The 15,031-nt window shown below is 38.4% G+C and overlaps 1 protein-coding gene across 2 annotated transcripts in view; it reads right to left on the bottom strand.

The window, feature by feature from the left end:
* Positions 1-1,263: 1,263 nt before the first annotated feature.
* Positions 1,264-15,031, bottom strand: part of LOC123745540 (uncharacterized) — a 19,658-nt gene continuing 5,890 nt past the window's right edge. The window contains exons 2-5 of one of the 2 annotated variants that reach the window (XM_069312165.1): positions 4,103-4,269; positions 3,361-3,435; positions 2,475-2,654; positions 1,264-1,692 (exon numbers count right to left, since the gene is read on the bottom strand). In XM_069312165.1, coding sequence (XP_069168266.1) covers positions 2,553-2,654; positions 3,361-3,435; positions 4,103-4,255 — 330 coding nt within the window. In that variant the 5' untranslated portion in view covers positions 4,256-4,269 and the 3' untranslated portion in view covers positions 1,264-1,692; positions 2,475-2,552. The remainder of the gene's footprint in view (positions 1,693-2,474; positions 2,655-3,360; positions 3,436-4,102; positions 4,270-15,031) is intronic. The other variant, XR_011224319.1, reaches the window with a different exon arrangement.

Here is a 15,031-nt window from a genome sequence, read left to right as displayed (position 1 = left end):
CTACGACAACACGACAAACGACGACACAACACGGCAAACGACGACATTTCACTACATACGACGAAGATAGCACAAAATTCACAAGAAATTTTGGAAAAATAAAACGACAACACGACAGACGACACAACACGACAAACGACGACATTTCACTACATACGAAGATAGCATAAAATTAACAAGAAATTCGCCTCAAATCACAAGAAGTTTGAAAAATAAAACACACGATAGACTACTCTTCCCCCATACTCCCCACTCTCCCGCATACTCCCCTACTCTCCCCCTTACTCCCCTACTCCTGCATTATCCCCCACTCGTGCAGTATCCTCCATATTCCCCCTATATCCCCATACTCCCCCACTCCTGCAGTATCCCCCATATTCCCCTACTCTCCCCTACTATCCCCCCATACTCCCCCACTCTTGTAACTCTTGAATTCTGCGACGCTGAATTCTTGTAAATTTTGAGTCGTCTTCGTCGCATGGAGTGAAAGTTCTTATTACTCTTCACTTACTGCTACTGTGAAAACCTTAATTTACGTTAAGGACACTATCAGGCTGACTTCACGACAATGTGCCATGTATTCAACCCCTTCAACGTTTACACATCTGCGCTTTTCACTCCCCCCTCCTCCCCCAATTTTGTTTCACTCTTTCCAAGATGCACATACGTAGTTAGATAACGTTTCACTGATGCTACCATCATTATCACACCTATACCACACACCAAAGGAGACACCGACATTAAAAGCACCAACATTTGACAAGAAACAGACGAATACGATGAATTTTTAAACAGCAATAAATATGGTTAGAAAACTTGTATACAAATGACCTAAGAAAAATGTAACCAAGATAGAAAAACGCGTCACGTTTTTATGACTACTTATTTATGTTATTGTAAAGTAAAACAAAACGCTAAGGTTCATGTTATTCATATTTATCAAATTCCACAAGGTTGCATCTATTGATAATAAGTATTTAACACCACCTAGGTGAGGAATACAATTGACAAATAATCCCTATAAACCAATTTCCTTCATTCAGTGTACAGCCTGTTTTATCAAAATGCTCTTAAGGTAAGGTAATTATCAAAAGAAAGCACCAAACCGAGCCAAAATGCTCTTAAAGAACAAGGTGATCAGTCAACACTTAAAACCCTCAGGAACAACCCTTTTAACAACATTAACCACCAAGTGTTACCGTGTCAAACTTTTACATCAAGAGGACTAAAGCCATTTGGGACATGTAGTTCACACACTTCATATCCAATATGAACACTTTATTAACAAACTTTCCAAATTCTAGCCACTGTCACATACACTGGGCCTAAACAATGTTACAACAATAAACATGGCATTGTAGACATAAACTGTGCATAGCCAGCCGTTAAAGAATTCACAAACAGCTGTAAACATTAACGTGTATAATTAAAGAGATTTATTCCAATACGAACAACATTTATCGGACCCACATTGTTAATGTAGAAAACCAGCCGAACAATAGCCATAACACCATAAACCAGATATTAAACATAAGAGGGAACAGATTCTATACTTCTAAGAACAGTTTCAAAGTACACAATACACAGATTTAAAACTCATTTATTTTGCATCTTGCTTCCCAATTTTGCAGTCTATGCTTCACCGGCCTTACTGCTACACCCACCCGTCTTCATCCATTTTCTATACTGCGTCTGTAAAGTTAAAATGTTTGCATTAATTTCAATATTCACGTTTCTCTACTTGTCCTTCCAACACTCAAGCTAGAGTAACTACACACCAAACTATTTCCTACTACAAACTATTCTCTAACCACCATTCTACCACAAATCTACGATGTTGTAAAAGTTATCGTTAATAGAGTCACGTTTCCTCCCTTTACATTACTTTTACACGTTTTCACTAACAAAATGGCCCGTCAACCATACTTCATTGAATACCAATTTATACCATTTGACATTAAAACTGCTAAACACTTACGTTAAAGTCAACTGAAGAATATGTACATTTTCATTCTTCCTAACATTTACACTAACCAGTATGAAACTGCAGTGTTCTTGCAAACTCTCCGTTCAATATTTCTAGTTGCAAATTCTAGTGTAGAAGCAACACCTTCCACAGTCATCCCCCCCCCTGTTAACTATTCATAATGCCCTAGACTATTTTCACCGATCACTATTAGGTCCTCCCAATTACAACGTCATGAACACCTATACCATTCCATCCTTTACACTATCTTTTAATCATGCTGCTTCAAAGCTCATCTATCGATATGTCCCTACTAATTATGATAGCCTATTCCATTAATTTCTATATTTTAACTGGCATTTTTACCGCCTCCTAAACCCAAGTCAACTAGAACAAGTAAACTAGTTAATACTAACTAATGTCCCACAGACGCTCTTTCTATAGTTCTACAGAATATCTTCAACACTTTCCTGCTAATTATAAATATTAACTGAACGTTTTAACTTGCCTTTTCTTTCAGATATTCCTGCAACGCTGCCAGCCGCCGTGTTCAACACCGTCCAACCACCTCTACCGAGACTTGCAGCTACGTCACGCCAGAACTAGTTCCGTGCCTTGTGTGACTGACTAGTCCTCCGTTCACTAAGTTATTTCTCAAGAAGACTCGTGGCCATTGTCGAGCCAGACCCTAGAAAAACAAACATTAAGTTTATAAATCATTGTAATGGTATATATAAGTATCAAATAAATTTATGAAAAAGTGAGTTATTTTTGTTCAACAAATTATAATTTCTGTATAACATTGTATACCCTCGTGTCTTTGTAATCTTTGATATATAGGGCAACACCAGGGTACAAACTTTAGTACTAAACCTTTTGCAATAAATTTAAATTCTTAATTTGTTTGATACATTCATCCTAATAGCTTTTAAGTTGCCATTCCAAACAATATTACCACGCATTCTAGTTACTACAGATACCATGACTGATTAACATTACGACCCCATAAGACGTGGCATGTCCACTAGTAGCCCGTAAATTAGCGACATGCCAACACTTACTTACAAAATTGACCGTCTGGGAAAACAATGTCATCCAAGACACGCAGATTTCTACGTTTACTAATTACGGCCCCACTGAATATATATTAACTTTACTGAAAGCTTTAAAATAAAATTTTCGCACTACTGAAGAAACAATATGAACTAGGAAAATTGCCCAAGTAGTAGGGGGGGGGGTGGAAGGGCCGAGATTTAATACAATACCAAAATATAATTTTTAAATTTCTACCTAACCACAAACTATTAGAACTACTGTACCTGAAAATTTGTTTACCCGCTGCAATGGACACTACAGATATCAAGACTGAAGAAATTCAAACCTGCATAACTTACCAAATACCAGGTCTTAACCAAGGTAATTCGGATAAAATTGGTTCCGTGAATTACATTCCAGAAATCCACACCCACCTGTTAAATAAAAAAATGGGTTTAATACCATTAAGTTTTAAAAGCATCAAGATTCATCGAAGCAGCCTAGTTCTGCGAGCCTGTGAAAACACCCTCTGACCATTAAGCCACAGTAGACACCCATAAACTACTACCAACGCTACGCCACAGGAATAAGCTGTACATTTAGTGCCTTACAGTACCTACAAGCCATTTAAAAATTTAAATATTACGACAGCTGGCTCTAAAGTTTTGAGCTACAAATCCCAAAATTCTGTAGTAATTTGTATCCTTTACACCCTCATCCTTTACTAATTACTCTAATAATCATTGCATTTTTAACAGGCCAACATACTTAAATACCTTACGTACTGCCCAGATATTTAGACTTTTTGCCCGCTCTAATGCAGATTTAACAAAAAATTGTGGACCAGCTACTTAATGCTGTACGGCTAAATCTTAAACGAAGTTAATTATTAATACTATTATTTGGATACGTCAACTAGGTTTCCATGTAAATAACTTTACCAATTCTATCATACGCCACCCAAATATCACCGTCCCTGTAAAGGCATCACAGAGCCCACATTACGCTACGCCAACAACCAGGTCACACCATAATTAAATATTGACACCTGCACCTTATATGAGTTAATACATTAAGCAATAAAGTCCACTGTAACCTTACCTGATGACCGGTATAGCTGCAAATGATGTAAGAAGCGGGACACCGCCTAAGGAACCACGTCTGCTGGCTGTCAGCCCGACACTGACGCGGCGCCGGCCGCTCCTGACCTTCTTGCCCAACGTCATTGGTGACGTCACAGTGCTTAACGACCATATCCTCGTGCTGTGCTAGTTAACGTATATGTTTATCTCTCAGAATGTTCGGTAATACGTTTATTGCTTGTGATGTGTGTATCTATGTATGTATTAACACGATGTACTGAACGGGGTGAGAATAGCTTGAGCTACCTCATCCCTTTGTGTGTATTTTACCTCAATAAACTTATTTCAATTTCAATTTCTCGTGCTGTGCTAGTTTGCGCTCCAATGTTTTACATTCCGTTAGTTACTTTTAATCAGTAATATTATAATTTAATATAATAAGTAATAAGCAATATACTGATTTACTTTAATCAGTATATTATAAATCAAAACAAGGGATAAAAGCTTTCGAGATTCATAAATAATGGATTCAGGAACTCGTCCCGTGTTCTACATACAGCCTATAGTAATTTTCGCCATTTTAATACTATATTAGCAATGTCAGACTGATTATTTTTAATACTAACACAAGAAAAGATGCCAGTATTTTTGATTGGCACTGTGTGTTAAGATTTCCTTAGATAAGAATATTCCTTAACAATTTAGAGAGACTTGCAGTTTTGATTCTTATAAAATGATATGCTGAAATTTGGTTTAGAAACTAATTAAAGTCTTAAGTGCTCTTCGTCAGTCCTAATCAAGGCTAATATACTTTGAATACAGTAACAATGCAAGCCATAATTTCAACATTGTCACAGGCTGTCATAAGGTGCAGATGTTTACTGGGAAAAACTGTAAAACAGATAATACATAAAAACATGTATATACATTATGTCCAAACCTATGTACAGTATTTTATAATCATAAATATCTTGAAATTTATGTTATTTTGGTCATTTGTAATATCCTCTTATTCTGCCTTTCACAAATTAGTGTGATAAATTTGAAATCATAATCTACAATATGTATTTGTTATTGACCTATTAATCTTTGTTAACAATTTATAAAGGAATCTGGAAAACACCTTATAATTACTGATGGACTACCCGTTGTGCTGTGAATCTCGCAGACATTACCTTTCCACTGCTCTCCTCAGCCGATGTTGTCGCTTTGTGTTAGATCACTCACTCCCTCTTTGCACTCCCAGTTGACACTCTAAAATCTTTGGCTCTTACATCCTTGAAGGTGAAGTCTAGGCTCCACCCCTAAAGGCACCTTGCCCTCAAGCTCTACCCCTTCCTAGTCCCACAATCGTCGTCACCCCTAAATTAACAAATGCACCTTCCCTAGAACACTATACACTTCCCCAGGACACTATACACCACCCTTAGAACACTATACACCTCTCCAGGACACTATGCACCTCGTCCAGGACACTATACTCCACCCCAGGACACTATACACCCCTAATGACACTATACACCTCCCCATGACACTGCACCTCCACAGGACACCATACACCTCCCCCAGGACACTATTCACCTTCCCCAGAACACAATACACCTCCACAGAACACTACACCTCCCGAGGACACTATTCACCTCCCCCAGGACATTATACACCTCCCCCAGTACACTATACACCTCCACAGGACGCTTTTCCGCATATATATATATATATATATATATATATATATATATATATATATATATATATATATATATATATATATATATCTATATATATATATATATAAATATATATATATATATATCTATATATCTATATATATATAATATATATATATATATATATATATATATATATATATCTATATATATATATCTATATATATATATCTATATATATATAAATATATATATATATATATATATATATCTATATATATATATATATATATATATATATATATATATATATATAATATATATATCTATATATATATATATATCTATATATATATCTATATATATATATCTATATATATATATCTATATATATATATATATATATATATCTATATATATATCTATATATATATCTATATATATATCTATATATATATATCTATATATATATATCTATATATATATATCTATATATATATATCTATATATATATCTATATATATATATATATATCTATATATATATATCTATATATATATCTATATATATATATATATCTATATATATATATATATATATATATATATATATATATATATATATCTATATATATATATTATTAAATATGACCGAAAAAGTAAGATTAATAATTCTAACACGAATTTTCTCAATCTTTCGTACATTTCTTTTCACTGTTTGAGGTAAATCAAAAATCAATTCTCCAAAATTCATTTTTATTTCTAGTCTGACGCGACACGAGCGCGTTTCGTAAAACTTATTACATTTTCAAAGACTTTTAGTTTACAAATACACAACTGAATAGAACTTACACATCTCCTGGTTTCGTTTATATCTACATTTGAGTGAGGTGGATGGGGTGAGGTGGCATTAATAGGGCATTAATTTCATCAACACAAGACAGAACAAGAGGTGGCATTAATAGGGTATTAATTTCATCAACACAAGACAGAACACGAAACAATGGGTATTGAAATGGAAGTGATTGTAGAAAGCCTATTGGTCCATATTTCTTGATGCTTCTATATTGGAGCGGAGTCTTGAGGTGGGTAGAATGTAGTTGTGCACTAATTGGCTGTTGATTGCTGGTGTTGACTTCTTAATGTGTAGTGCCTCGCAAACGTCAAGCCGCCTGCTATCGCTGTACCTATCGATGATTTCTGTGTTGTTTACTAGGATTTCTCTGGCGATGGTTTGGTTGTGGGAAGAGATTATATGTTCCTTAATGGAGCCCTGTTGTTTATGCATCGTTAAACGCCTAGAAAGAGATGTTGTTGTCTTGCCTATATACTGGGTTTTTTGGAGCTTACAGTCCCCAAGAGGGCATTTGAAGGCATAGACGACGTTGGTCTCTTTTAAAGCGTTCTGCTTTGTGTCTGGAGAGTTTCTCATGAGTAGGCTGGCCGTTTTTCTGGTTTTATAGTAAATCGTCAGTTGTATCCTCTGATTTTTGTCTGTAGGGATAACAAAATCAGAGGATACACCCTTCTGGCCAGCACACTCACCAGGAGCACCCTTCTGGCCAGCACACTCACCAGGAGCACCCTTCTGGCCAGCACACTCACCAGGAGCACCCTTCTGGCCAGCACACTCACCAGGAGCACCCTTCTGACCAGCACACTCACCAGGAGCACCCTTCTGGCCAGCACACTCACCAGGAGCACCCTTCTGACCAGCACGGTCACCAGGAGCACCCTTCTGGCCAGCACACTCACCAGGAGCACCCTTCTGGCCAGCACACTCACCAGGAGCACCCTTCTGACCAGCACGGTCACCAGGAGCACCCTTCTGGCCAGCACGGTCACCAGGAGCACCCTTCTGGCCAGCACACTCACCAGGAGCACCCTTCTGGCCAGCACACTCACCAGGAGCACCCTTCTGGCCAGCACACTCACCAGGAGCACCCTTCTGACCAGCACGGTCACCAGGAGCACCCTTCTGGCCAGCACGGTCACCAGGAGCACCCTTCTGGCCAGCACGGTCACCAGGAGCACCCTTCTGGCCAGCACACTCACCAGGAGCACCCTTCTGACCAGCACACTCACCAGGAGCATCCTTCTGACCAGCACACTCACCAGGAGCATCCTTCTGGCCAGCACGGTCACCAGGAGCACCCTTCTGGCCAGCACACTCACCAGGAGCATCCTTCTGGCCAGCACACTCACCAGGAGCATCCTTCTGGCCAGCACACTCACCAGGAGCACCCTTCTGGCCAGCACACTCACCAGGAGCATCCTTCTGGCCAGCACACTCACCAGGAGCACCCTTCTGACCAGCACGGTCACCAGGAGCACCCTTCTGGCCAGCACACTCACCAGGAGCACCCTTCTGGCCAGCACGGTCACCAGGAGCACCCTTCTGACCAGCACACTCACCAGGAGCACCCTTCTGGCCAGCACGGTCACCAGGAGCACCCTTCTGACCAGCACACTCACCAGGAGCACCCTTCTGGCCAGCACACTCACCAGGAGCACCCTTCTGGCCAGCACACTCACCAGGAGCACCCTTCTGGCCAGCACACTCACCAGGAGCACCCTTCTGGCCAGCACACTCACCAGGAGCACCCTTCTGACCAGCACACTCACCAGGAGCACCCTTCTGACCAGCACACTCACCAGGAGCACCCTTCTGGCCAGCACGGTCACCAGGAGCACCCTTCTGACCAGCACACTCCCCAGGAGCACCCTTCTGACCAGCACACTCACCAGGAGCACCCTTCTGGCCAGCACGGTCACCAGGAGCAACGCTTTTGGACAAATATCACCGGACTTGTCCAGTTTATAAATGTCGTCGACGTATAATCATTCCAAATAAACAATAAATAAAACAAGTTACCGAATTTAAAATATTGGTGTGACGATATAAATTTGTACTCACATTTAAGTAACTATTAAACACGTCAAAACTTTAATCATATATAAGAAAATGTGAAGGCAAACTTATACAGAGTTGTCAAGAAAGATTACGTCCTAACTTGTAGTTCATCCAGAACGTTGACGGAGGATTATTTACACGCCAACCTTCTGAACATTAGTAAATCACGGCTACAGGTCAGCAAACACCTGTCATCCTGCCTGTCACAACACCTGTCGTCCTGCCTGTCACAACACCTGTCGTCCTGCCTGTCACAACACCTGTCGTCCTGCCTGTCACAACACCTGTCCACCTGCCTGTCACAACACCTGTCCACCTGCCTGTCACAACACCTGTCCACCTGCCTGTCACAACACCTGTCCACCTGCCTGTCACGACACCTGTCCACCTGCCTGTCACAACACCTGTCCACCTGCCAGTCACAACACCTTTCCACCTGCCTGTCACATCACTTGTCCACCTGCCTGCCGTAACACCTGTCATCCTGCCTGTCACAACACCTGTCCACCTGCCTGTCACGACACCTGTCCACCTGCCTGTCACAACACCTGTCCACCTGCCAGTCACAACACCTTTCCACCTGCCTGTCACATCACTTGTCCACCTGCCTGCCGTAACACCTGTCATCCTGCCTGTCACAACACCTGTCCACCTGCCAGTCACAACATCTGTCCACCTTCCTGTCACAACACATGTCCACCTGCCTGTCACAGCACCTGTCGTGTTGCCTGTCACAACACCTGTCCACCTGCCAGTCACAACACCTTTCCACCTGCCTGTCACAGCCCCTGTCGACCTGCGTGTCACAACACCTGTCGTCCTTCCTGTCACAACAGCTGTCGTCCTGCCTGTCACCTGTCCACCTGCTTGTCACAACATCTGCCTGTCACAGCACCTGTCCACCTGCCTGTCACAACACCTGTCCTCCGGCCTGTCACAACACCTGTCCACCTGCCTGTGACAACACCTGTCCACCTGCCTGTGACAACACCTGTCCACCTGCCTGAAAAATCCCTGTTTCCGGGATGCCTGAAAAATCAGTTGAAGTGGAATGCTGAGCTCAGGTGCACATTCTCTCAGAACCGACGGTGAAACTCCATCGGGACCAACTGCTTTGTTCGTACTTTGCTCCTTTAGCATTTTCCCCACTTCATCTCTAAACACCTCTATGTGGTCTATGCTGTTCTCTGGAATTCTTATTGTGTCTGGTTCCCTGAAGATTTCATTTTGTACAAACACACTTTGGAACTTTTTGTTTAATGTTTCACACATTTCCTTTTCATTTTCTGTGAATCTATTTCCCATTTTCAACCTCTGATTATCCTTTACCTGCAATTTGTTGTTTATGACTTTATAGAATAGACCTGGTTCTGTTTTACATTTGTCTGCAATCCCTTTTTCAAAATTTCTTTCTGCCTCTCTCCTCACTGCCGTGTAGTTGTTTTTGGGTCTTTGTATCGCTGGTATGTTTGGGGGTTTGGGCTCTTCCTATATTGATTCCATTTTTGTATCTTTTGGTCTGGCCCTCTCGCAATTTCTGTCGAACCAATCCTCTTTCCTAGTTCTGCATCTCTGCTTTGGAATAAAAAATTTTGTGCCTTTATCATATATTTCACAAAACTTGACATACATCTCATTTACTTCATGTCCTAACAGCAAGTCTTTCCAGTCAATTTCCTTAAATAAATGTCTGAGTTCTCCATAATGACCTCTCCTGAAATCAGACTTTTCAACTGCTTCAACCTCATTTTCTTCTAAATTATAACACATAGCATGCTTTACTTATGGTATGAATGTTTGTGTGCCTTCATCGTTTATTTCGCAAAATTTGACATACATCTTATTTACTTCCTTGCCTAGCAACAAGTCTGTCCAATTATACCCCATGAAAAAATTTCTAAGTTCCCCATAGCATCCTCTCTTGAAATCGAGTTTAACAACTGTTTCACTGTCCCTATTCACTACTAGATTATATCGCCTAGCGTATTTAATGTCCAAGAGGACGTGATCACTCTTTCCCAAGGAAGGAAGGTACTGGATGTCAAATACCTCTTCTTCTTTCTTGGTGAATACTAGATCCAGTACTGACGGAACATCCTCTTCCCTCATTCTAGTGGCCTGCTTGACGTCTTGGTACATGAATGTCTCCAAGATGAGGTTTACAAATCTGCCTGCCCAAATGTCCTCTGTTCTTGCCTCGTAGGCCTCCCAGTCTATTGCCTTAAAGTTGAAGTCCTCCAGTACCAACAATCGGGATTTATCTTTGTCATCTTTTACCATGTGTGGCAACCTCTGTCAGTCTGAACTCACCATACCAGCTTAGCTCTACAGTTATGGTGAACAAAATATGTAGAAACTGATATATATATAACCTGTGTATATAGTGTAATAACCGCAAAAGTATTTGTTTATTGTTTTATGAACATAATAATTGAATCACTAACATGCACATGATAATTTTGAGTATAACAATGATTCACACATTTTATTTTATAAATATATCACACTACACACTATTGAGTAATATTACTGCAAAAAAATAAATTAAAAATCAAGAACATTGAAATAATAATATTTTTGTGGCAACTCCCCGCCGACAGCTCGGGCGGAGCAGACCACCTCTGGCGCTTGCTCTGTTAACACCTGTTTTTTTTCTAGACTTCCCTGCCGTATTGCAGCCAAAATATGCCACCTACGATTTTTTTTATTATTTTTACTGTGATCAGGAAACACAAATGAGCACTTTTATAAGATGAAATATTTTTTGAATATTTTGTTGTTATAGTGCCTGGCGATGTTGATGCCCTGAGCAGCTTAAGGTCTAAATATGTCATATTTTAAAATAATAAGGTAATATCTTTGTGGCAACTCCCACCTGACAGCTCCTGGTCCTCTGTCAGTGCCTGAATTTTCCAGATTTCCTCACTCTAATGAGGCCAAAATATGTCACCAACAATTTTTTATGATTTTTTGTCCCCATGATCAGAGAACACATTTCAACAATCTTAGAAAAAAAATTCTTGCGCACAGCAGTTTTGTCGGCTATTAATAGGTGAGCAGCCTAGGGATTAAATTAAACAACTTATGGGTGACCAAAGAAAACTTTTTTAGGCTTTCTTTTTTGCAACAATTTCTTCCTTTTTTTTTTTGATCCATGTATTGCAAGTTTGATAAGGGCTCTGCATAGCACTGAATCATTTTTCATTATTTTTATTTTTGCTTTTAAATGTCACACATTTACATTAAACAAAACATTAACGCAAATCTAATTTAAGGATATAAATTAAAAAACATTTCTAAAGGTCACTAGATGTAAATCAAAATGACACAAATTACAAGGACATATTAAGAATGATAGTAGTATTCCATCTCTATGGTCAAGTCATATAAATTGCAAACCTAAACTGCTTGAGAAAAACATTTGATCCACCTGACTTATCAGGGAGGCAAACCAATGCCTTGTTAGAGGTAGGGCGACACTCGCCCACAATGCTCATTAATAGGAAGGAGACAGATAAAAACTAACTGCTCCCAGTTCTGCGTCTTTAACCTCCTTGGGCACTAGTAGTATTCCTACACATCATATAAATAGTACTCCACAATAGTGTGGACATTACAGTTTTAGCCTACTAGTAGCAGGCAGGTGCTCTACTGTTGGACCACAGTACTCATTAAAAGGAGGCAGATAGTATAGTTTTAAATATTTGCCCTACATGAGAGTTTTAAAAAATAAATAAATTGAGGCATACCTACAGTGGTCCCTAGCAAAGATATACTTATTAAAATATTTGCAAAAATTACATTAAAAAAACATCAAACTGTAGGTACATAGAACACACTTGAGTCTTTGGTAAAGTCTTCTCTAAGGCTCACTTTAAAGTACAGTAGTTTCATGAAAAGAGTGAATAAATTATCAAAGGTTTAATAATGATGATTTGATCATCAATATAAAACTTGAGTACCTAGCATCTACCCTAGTCCACATAACATTGTATTCACATTACTATGTGAAACAGGGTGATTCAATGCTCTGGTCTATAACATTTCCTGTAATATAAAAGTATGCATGTATTAATGATAAGTATAAAGAGCAAAAGACATATAATAAAAAATAGTAAATTTTTCATTCAAATTTATCATTTGTACATCTATAATAATAGGTAACAGTAGTACTGCAATAACTGTGACAATTCATCATGAATTATATATTTAAAATGAGCATACACCACAGCTTGGAATCTCCCCTCAAAATAGTTAAGCCTTACCATACTAGGGAGGGACCAGAAGCGTATCAAGTAGTATTGCAGCCTTCCAGAATGTAGATTTATTGTGTAATGAAGCTACATTATAACCACATGCTTCTAATTATATATCCTACATCCTATCATTATATAAAGCTTTATCACACACATTTATCACAAAGATCATGTGAATATTTAGTCTCTTGACTAAATTTAGTTTCTAAACACTTCATTTAGTTCCCAATGAAGTCTTTCCAGTAAAGCAATAACTTAAAAAGACTTTCCGAGACTAATCTTTGATAATTGCATTACATATAATTCATATTTTTGCTAGTGTTGGATTAATATCATATTTCACTTAATATAGATCTTAGTAAACTTACATAAAAAATTAACTACGTAAAAAAAATCACAGAAGAAAAATATTTCTACAACCTTACAGGGTTTCCAGAAATGACACACGCTAGCTGTTAACAAAAACAAATTGCAGACATCTGCAAATAACAATGAATGACGAAACATTACAGGTCACTGTTTATATATAATTCGACTATCCCAAGTGTAACATATTCAGTGATAACCATATTAATATATGTAATGCAGTTTAATAAGTAGTAAAATAAACCAGAATATCTTTTCCTAAATAAACTATAGGTTTTCTTTGCTTCAGTAGCAACCATATGACCGAACCTACCTGATAGATACCTACCCAATATTCATTCAACAAATGACACAACTATGAAAGTATGAAGTTAAAAGGTCCTTTTATTATAAATGATCCCAAGTTAAAGATTTAGTTTTAGTTTATGAGATTCATAGCTCTCTCTCTCATATTATATATATATATATATATATATATATATATATATATATATATATATATATATATATATATATATATATATATATATATATGCGAACAAGCCTGAATGGTCCCCAGGACTATATGCGAATGAAAACTCACACCCCAGAAGTGACTCGAACCCATACTCCCAGGAGCAACGCAACTGGTAACTACAGGGCGCCTTAATCCACTTGACCATCACGGCCGTCAAAAGGAAGTGATAGCCGAGGCTATTTGAGCCACTTCCCCGACGGCAACTCGGATGGTAATCTTGGGCATAGCATTTCACCAAATCACCTCATTCTTTGGGGCACACGTGAGGAACACAAATGCGAACAAGCCTGAATGGTCCCCAGGACTATATGCAAATGAAAACTCACACCCCAGAAGTGACTCGAACCCATACTCCCAGGAGCAACGCAACTGGTAACTACAGGGCGCCTTAATCCACTTGACCATCACGGCCGTCAAAAGGAAGTGATAGCCAAGTGAAGTGATGGTCAAGTGGATTAAGGCGCCCTGTAGTTACCAGTTGCATTGCTCCTGGGAGTATGGGTTCGAGTCACTTCTGGGGTGTGAGTTTTCATTCATTATATATATATATATATATATATATATATATATATATATATATATATATATATATATATATATATATATATATATATATATATATATATATAGGTAATATAATTGTACTTAATAGGCCAAGTTGCATAATAAGTTGAATTTTCCTGAAATATTATATTTTTAAATCTTTTTCTTGTAGAATGATAAAACTTTCCATAACATTATATATCAATATACAGGCGATGAGTCACAATAACGTGGCTGAAGTATGTTGACCAGACCACACACTAGAAGTTGAAGGGACGACGACGTTTCGGTCCGTCCTGGACCATTCTCAAGTCGATTGTGACAATCGACGGACCGAAAAGTCGTCGTCCCTTCAACTTCTAGTGTGTGGTCTGGTCAACATCATATATCAATTCAATTTTATTAATTTAAGTTAAAACTAACAAAAATTTATCATACCTAACCTCATAACTAAATCAGTAATCATGTTCTTCATATAATTACAATTGGAATAAATCAATTTGTAAAGAATTACAGTACTATATTTGAACAAAAATCACTCTGCTTGATTTTTGTTATTTTGCCTGATATGCCTAACAACCAGTGATTTTCATTATTTTCATATTTTTCTTTCCAAATTGATTTATTCTAATTTTTATTATATTATATTAAGAGACTTAGTTATACTAGGATAGGTTAGGTGAAGA

This window comes from Procambarus clarkii, chromosome 71, assembly GCF_040958095.1.
Source record: "Procambarus clarkii isolate CNS0578487 chromosome 71, FALCON_Pclarkii_2.0, whole genome shotgun sequence".
Lineage (NCBI taxonomy): Eukaryota > Metazoa > Arthropoda > Malacostraca > Decapoda > Cambaridae > Procambarus > Procambarus clarkii.
This window is presented reverse-complemented; position numbering and strand designations above follow the sequence as displayed.